We start from the raw sequence: 8,113 nt of genomic DNA on the forward strand, positions 1-8,113 counted from the left end.
AAGGTGTGCCTTTTTTAAAAATGAAAACTTTTTTTTTATCATGTACAAGCATGTTAGATTAGAATTTAGATATGTGAAAGATACTTTACGACACTGTAAATTATCTCACAGAATTGATGGTGATCCCATACACTGTAGTGAGATATTCATCGCATTATGAAACACCGAACAAGTATTGTATATCATCGCTCTTCTCAAAGCGATACACTTTTTCATTTTATAAGATTGTAACACTTGGTCCATATGTGTTTTGTAAAAATATTTCAAAATTACAAAATGGATGTATACAATAATACATGGGGCAATTGTGTGACGAAATAGTGGAAGATCAGATCTCACATGTTGTCGGTCCATCAACAAGTGTGAGTAGATGCATGCTCAAATTCAACATTAAGTCATGTTCATGTTTGGTTTTGGTGCAACGATAATATTATTTCATTAAGAATGTCATAATATTTTGTACACAAAAGTTTCAAAATTTTATTACAGTGCACAGACTCTTTGTCATAGCTTATTTCTGTTTATATCCTCAACAAAAGAATGATAAAATAGAAAAGAAACCAATCATTATAACCGCGAAAAACTAAACAATTCTATGTTCGGTCTATCTAAACCTTAATAAATTGAAAATTCAATCCAAGAATCTACACTTTTGATGGCTTATTCAATAATCAAATACAACTTTTCTAGTTATATAAAAATTTCTTTGGTTAGGCTTACAACTTAAGAACAATGTTAATACCTTCATTAGTCCCAATCAAATTACCAGAGGTTAAAAGGTACCATTGATATGATCTACCAGGGGTTAAAGTTTTGAATCTTATTGTAGACGAGTAATGAGTGTATATTTGCTTTAACTTCCAAAATAAAGAGGAAAAAATTTTAAATAAACAAATAAAAAATAAAAAGAATTCTCATTTAAAAATTTATAATTTTACTTTGTTGACGTAATTAGATTTTGTCCTTTTTGAGAGTTTTACGAGTCTTCAAATAAACATTTGAACTCTAAATTTAACTAATTTCTTCAAACAAAGCATGATCAATTAAGAGAAGTTATTGTTGGATTGCGGGAGTGTTGGTTGCGGGCAAATCAGCATTAATTGAACCAGTTTCGTTTTTTTTGCCCCATTTTCTTGCAACAAATGATGAGATAAGAAAATCTAAAAGTCTGTCAACGAAGGCCCCAATGTTGTTGTGACACACAACACATTAACAATGATTGTTTACAAAGCGAGCTATTGTGGAATGTTGGAAGTGGTTAGGGTGCGTTACACCGTGAGTGGTGAATGAAAAGGATTCCAATTATTGATAGAGTTAATGGACAGCCCCGTATGGAATGGACAAAAAAAAATATTATATATATATATATATAGATATATACACACACTACCATAATACGGAGTATAAGTTTTGGGTCCTCAAGTATTGGAGCATTATTGCTCAGATTGTCACTCTGTTGATTCGTTTGAATTGGAGTGGGATTTGGATAAAACAACTTGAATGCCATCATGAAATCAAAGTTTGATTATAAAAAGATGAAATTTTGATTTTTTTTTTTTTCTTTTCAATAATAATAGTAAAAAAAAACCCCATCCTAGCCAAGGCACGCACTATAAACAATACTGGACCACATAATACAGATTGATTTAAAGGAGGACTTTCGGTGAAAGCTAAAGGTTGTAATAGTAGCTCCAAATCAACAAAAAACTGAGAAGGTTCAAGATATAGGTGCAGCACAAACAATGACTGGTTTTTTATGCGACTCCAATAACTCTCTTATTAAGAATATGTGTTTTATCACATTTAAGAGTAATGATACTTGTATCATTTGTTGCAGTGAATTATCAAATCGAATGTTTTTGATTGGTTATTTATGCATAATACATGTAAGTGGAAGGCTTTACTTCTTTATTTACGCAATTTGTTGTAGTGAATTATCAGACCTTTTTCTTTTAATTGGTTTATTTATGCATAAATAAAAAAATGGGCCCTACACTTATATCTATTGTGCATAAATAACCAATCAAAAGCATTCGGTTAGATAATTCACTGCAACAAATTAGTGCAAGTATCATTACTCCCTCTTTAAATATTTCATGTCCTAAAGTTTTGACCCAATGATCAATCCATGCCATCAATCCACCTTTAAACAACCTTCCTTTTGGGAGTTCCATAAAATGAAAATGGTTTGATTACTAAACCAAATAAAAGAATCTAAGGAATTAAAGTCTTAATTTTTGTTTTTTTTTTTTTTATATAATCGGGGTGTTCGGGGTTTTGTCCCGACTAATCAGGTAAAACTCAGACTATATCCGTGAGCGTAGCCCCTAAGAAATTGTTTGCTTTTAAGAAGAATCGATCCTGAGGTCTGATGTTTCGTAAGACACCAAGACCTAAATCTTTTTCAACTAAGCCAACCCCTTGGGATTAATTAAAGCCCTGACTTGGCCATCCAGATATCACACTTTAAAATGCCTTTTAACACTCCATCTCATCTTAAAGCCCTGACTTGGCCATCCAGATATCACACTTTAAAATGCCTTTTAACAGTCCATCTCATCTTAAAGCTACACAGCACCACTCAAACATTTATTACATTTTTAAATACAATGTCAAAAGCAATCTGAAAGCTTGAATTTAATTCGTGCTAATAAAAAAATGAACAGAAAAGTTGATTGAAAGATTGAAAAATACTGATGATCTTAACAATAATATAAAAGTAAAACTACAATTACAAGGTTTTGTTTTTGTATACCTGCCTATAATGTGACACAAAATTTCGAAACATTCTTCTTTGTTCCAGTGAAGTAGATGATTAACATTGTGATATCTAGCTCAACAGTGGTTCTTAGCAGCAATTGGTGTTCCCTCACATGATCACTATTCAAAAAATTGCTAAAGAAGGCGGCACATATCCCACATTTTCTATTGCGGTTGAACAAAATTTGTCTTTGTCACGCTGGCACTTCTTTCATGTCTGCCAGTGTCAATTAGAACAACAAGCTTTCTTTCCCGAATTACCTGAATAATCCCCAACATTAATGGTGGTGCCTTGACCGGGAAGCCCAGAAGTACCAGCTGCCTCCTGAGCTGCCAATGCCTTCCTGCTTATTATCTGATAAATCTCCAACAAGATTGTCTGGAATGCTTTTTCCACATTAATTGCTTCCAATGCTGAAGTCTCGAGGAATGACAACCCTTCCTTCTCAGCCAATGATTTAGCATCGTGTTCGGGGATTGCTCTAAGGTGATTCAGGTCGGACTTGTTTCCAGCCATCATGATGACAATGTTGGAGTCGGCATGGTCCCTCAGTTCATTGAGCCACCTCTGGACATTCTCGAACGTTTGCCTCTTGGTTATGTCATAGACCATGAGTGCACCAACTGCACCTCTATAATAAGCACTTGTGATGGCTCGGTATCTCTCCTGACCAGCCGTGTCCCATATTTGTGCCTTCACCGTCTTGCCCTCTACCTGAACCAAAATGTTTTAAGCTAAATTGGCAAGAAATATCATCAGACGCATGCAGAGTAATGCTTGCAAACACATACATAAATGGATATCTAAATGGATGGGCTCTCTCATATTCTTAGGCATAGAAGAGACCTAGGGTCCTAGATAAAGCAAGTGGCAAACACTCGATGGCTCTATAAAAAGAATCTTCCTGATCAGTAAGCAGATCAATGAGTAACTGCTGAAACATAAGATACAAATTGATATAAACCTCCAACATTGCTTTTATTGATCATTTTACTTTGATTTATGCTTGTAATTCTAGAGGCTGTTGAATAAATTTTACGGATTCTTTCATTTCACCGATTTGTACTAAATAACGAGCAAATGAATCCCCCTCTTTTTGCCATTGGACTTCCCAGTCAAATTGATCTTAACACTCATAATGAGCAACTCTGCAAAGATCCCATTGTATTCCGCAAGCTCGCAGAATTAGTCTTGATAAACCCCAATCCAAAGGAAAGCTCAATATTTACCACAAACACCTACTTTAAAGGTAAAAAATAGAGGTCAGATTGTAAATGAAAAATCACTCCATTTCACCATATTACTTCAACAGTTCAGGGTAAAAGTACATCAGGTTGTTCACTTTTCATCCGCAAAACTCTTGAACTGAAAAAAAATACTATCCATGATATTCTAGAATGGATCAATTCATCCCGTCCAAAAATATGTAACATGCAAATTCATGAAACAGAGAGAGCATATTAGATTTATGAATACTGTTTAAATGGACGGTATAAGCAATAATTTACATTGCTATCAAAATGAGGCATGGAGTTAAATTTATGTAAAATTCTCATACATGTTCTTAGCATTGTAGAAAAAAAGGAAAGAAAAAAAAAATTTTGATTCTCATGGGTGATTTTGAGCAAGAAAAAAAAATTAAAACTAAAAAAAAGGTCAAGAGAGGCCAAAGTTTTGCTCTATATGGACTAAATAAAAGAAGTGTGATCCATATCTCAACAAAAGAAGTCAACAACATTTTTTATGCCAATCCCACTTTCTGCACCTTTTCATTAACACAAATTTCCCGTCAATATGCCAGCCACTGTTATATTAACATTCCATGATTCATCATCATCCAACCAGTTAAACCAATGAGCAAGTCAACTGGCATCCAATTGACTGAAAGATTGATGGTTCCTCAGTGAACATCAAAAAACAACCCATTCCAAACAACTCATTTTTACGGGCAAATGGGACAGCAAGTCCACCTATTGTAAAGTCCCCCATGGTAGCACATCCAAATGGACTCCTCTTTTTCTCTCACACATGCATATGGTGATAATGAGACCTTAATATCCTAAATAATTAGACCATACCAAACTAAATTATTGTATTTGCTTCTTCATTGATCGAGATGGTTCTATACGTGTTCCAATCACATAAGTGAAGTTAAAAATTTTGGTACAGATAAATCTATACCTCATTTGGTTTCTAACATTTCTTGACCAATTTAATTCCAAATTTAAACTGTCAAACAATGCCATTCAAACAGAAAAGAATTCAAATGCGTTCCTATTATAAAAGCATAGAAAATTAAAAGTAAACAACAAAGACAAGATAGATATCAATTAATCACATACAAACAAATAATACATACCAATTCCATTTACATCATAGTGCATAAACAATTTATTAAAAGAACAATTAACTGACTAGTTAATGCTGCATTTGGTAACATTCATGTTTCTATTCACTGATTTTAGAAGTTTTCTCTTCTCTTCATTGTAACTTTTATTCAAACACCTAGCTTACATTTCATTCAAAAATTGCAATTTCTCAATTGTTACAATTATTTTTCCAAAAAGGTTTCTAAATCAAATAGGTCAAAGGATCTACAAGTCCCAATAAACTGAAACTACATAAAATACAACCAAAAAATTGGAGATCATAGACATTGAAATTGACCTGAAGTGTTCTGGTAGCGAATTCGACACCAATGGTGGATTTAGATTCCAAGGAGAACTCATTCCGCGTAAACCTGGAAAGAATGTTGGATTTTCCCACACCCGAATCTCCAATTAAGACGATCTTGAATAGATAATCGTACTCGTGATCAACCTTGTATGCCATTGATTCTTCTCTTCACTCCCCTACAAACCTATCAAGATCCAATTACAATCAATTAACAAAAAAAGTGTATCAATTCACACAATGCTATAAAGCAGAAACCAAATCAAAGAAAACAAAAATCAACCCAATCTTTCGTTTGTTTCTAAGGAAATCAAAGATGGGTTCCCTTGTTAGCATTTTCTTTTTTTATTTTCCTGGGAAGGTGAGAGAAACAGAACAAACTAACCATAAACAGATGGATGATTTGAAAGATGAAAAAACACACGGTAATGGAGATTTTCGGTGCCGAGAATTGCAGAGAATTTTAGGGGGAAGAGAATGAAGAAAGGGAGAGAGCATTTGCAAATCCAGAATAACCGACGGAACAGGAACTAAACGGTCATTCAGTGGATACAATCAGCAAAACTCGGAAATTTCAAAAAATAAAAAAAATGTATATGTACATATATTATATATTTTTAATATATGTGGAATTTTCTCATCTTCTTTTATGAAAATTATTATTATTATTTTTTATTTTATTATTATTATTATTTTATGTTCGAACCTTTATTTGGTAGTCAATTGCAATCCTATGCGATATGTTTTCGGGCCTAATCTGTACACAATTCAAGGTTTTTATAAGAATGGGTATTGGTACATTTTTTATGCGTGTCGTAAACTTGGTACATGCCCATTGTATTGTGGATACAGGCCTATAATGTTGTCCATATTAGAAACCGGCCCAATAATGTTCGCAAGAGCATGCCTAACGAAGAGTGAGACAGTAGCCCATTTGGTATAATTTCTCTTCCCTCCAACGGAACTAAAGAGAGTGAGGGTGCAAGTCCCGAATATTTGTGGACTCATATAAGATATGAATGACTATTTACTCCCAAAAAAATCATACATTTTAATGGTCAAATAGTCTGTTGTGATAATCATGTTGTCTCACATTATATTCAAATGGTGGACTTGGACATACATGAATGGGTAGACAACATTCCCTTCTAGTTTAAGTTTTTGAGTTATAGGGCAAACACCCGGCTCATTACAAGTGGTATCAAAGTTAGACCACATCCTTGATACTTGTTATACCTAATGCCCAACTAAGTGGAGTCCGAGTATAGGTCATTACTGGGTCCTCCCGTCATTACGAGTAAGATTAATAATTTCTTTACTCTAAAGGGTAACTAATTTTTTTTTAGTCATAGGATCGATTGCTACTAAGTGCAAACAATTTCTTGGAGGAAGTGTGTGAGAACCAACTATTAAAAAAAAAAAAAAAACTCATTTTTTTCCAAATTTTTCCACTCAAAATTTAATTATTTTTTTAAATATATATATAAGTCAAATAAACATTCATTCAAATCAAATTAACCAAATAACATTAACATCTGTGATGTTGTGGCCCGAATTTAGTACCGGGTCATGTTGCGACCACCTTACAATCCGATAATTAGTTTGTTGAGCTTTTTGTGAGTCGTGTATCCTAAGTAGTACTTTCTTGTAACCCAATATATAAGGGCGTTTAGAGTTTAGAGTTAAGAGTGAAAGAGACTTAAATTCATACAGAATTTAGAGTAGGGTTGGAATTTTTAAATACGTGGTTCTGACACTCAAGTTTTGTCGAAATGCATATAAATCTTTATATTTTTTATACGGTGTATTTATTTTTCTATCATGTTTCGTAATTATTACTTAATTCGTCTGCATTTACCGTAACAACATTAATTTTTTTTAAAGAATATTAACATTGATAAATTTGAAACTTTCTAACATATCAAAGTAAATTATTCAAAACAATTTTAAATGGAGCAAGGTGGACGAGTGCAAATTGTTTTGACTTTTAGTTCCTTCACATACCGACATTGAAAAAAGCTGGCACTGTGACAATTTGTTCCCTCTCATCAAAACGTAATACTTATTGGCGTCAGAAAAAGATGCAAAGAATGTAATCTTTAAAGAAAACTACAAAATGGAAAAACAAAATCTCCTTTTTTGACTATTTTGGAAACTCGAGTGAAATTCTATGCATCCCCCCAATCTAATCCAAAATTTTCCATGGAATAATGGCCATGTTCAAACAATCTGTGTGTTTGGATCTCTCAAAGTGGTCTCAATGTATGAACAAAGAATAAATATTTGATAAAGCTAGAAGTTTCCCTAGTCACAGTACATGCACTCTAGAATCTTGAAAATTCTGTTTGGATTCCTCTTTATTTTCCATTCTCTCCTTGAAATTCCTTTCTTCCTTGACTATGAAGGAAGTCATCATTCCCTTACCTGGAATCATTCGGACTTTATCTGTTCCATTAACATGGTCCAACCCGTTCACGGTAGCAAAGTCTCAATTCTATTACATGTTCATATCCTTTACTGTAAACAAGTCTATAGTTTCTAGAATAAGTTTAATTTTTTTGGTATTATATTCTAAGAATGACAAGACATTATACTTGATTATAGTAATTTTTATCCCTTCATCCCAGTCTTCCAGACTTTACATTGGAATATCGATGAGATATTCATTTAAAAGAAAAA

The 8,113-nt window shown here is 33.2% G+C and overlaps 1 protein-coding gene across 1 annotated transcript; it reads right to left on the reverse strand.

The window, feature by feature from the left end:
* Positions 1 to 2,624: 2,624 nt before the first annotated feature.
* LOC132312097 (ras-related protein Rab2BV-like) lies at positions 2,625 to 6,002 on the reverse strand. The gene is made up of 3 exons (XM_059810348.1): positions 5,820 to 6,002; positions 5,429 to 5,621; positions 2,625 to 3,475 (listed from the first exon to the last, which is right to left on the reverse strand). Exons 2-3 carry the CDS (start codon positions 5,591 to 5,593, stop codon positions 2,987 to 2,989), a joined length of 654 nt encoding a protein of 217 aa, XP_059666331.1. The 5' UTR covers positions 5,594 to 5,621; positions 5,820 to 6,002; the 3' UTR covers positions 2,625 to 2,986.
* Positions 6,003 to 8,113: the final 2,111 nt, after the last annotated feature.

Source organism: Cornus florida, unplaced genomic scaffold (assembly GCF_030987335.1).
Source record: "Cornus florida cultivar Cherokee Brave unplaced genomic scaffold, ASM3098733v1 CherokeeBrave_3.0.0_Hap2_Chr06, whole genome shotgun sequence".
Lineage (NCBI taxonomy): Eukaryota > Viridiplantae > Streptophyta > Magnoliopsida > Cornales > Cornaceae > Cornus > Cornus florida.

Bases quoted from the DNA above. Each gene is read 5' to 3' on its own strand.
- LOC132312097 (XM_059810348.1), bottom strand. From the start codon at position 5,593: ATGGCATACAAGGTTGATCACGAGTACGATTATCTATTCAAGATCGTC. The intron at 3,476-5,428 runs GTCAATTTCAAT...ATTTTGGTTCAG, and splicing joins TCGCTACCAGAACACTTCAG to GTAGAGGGCAAGACGGTGAA.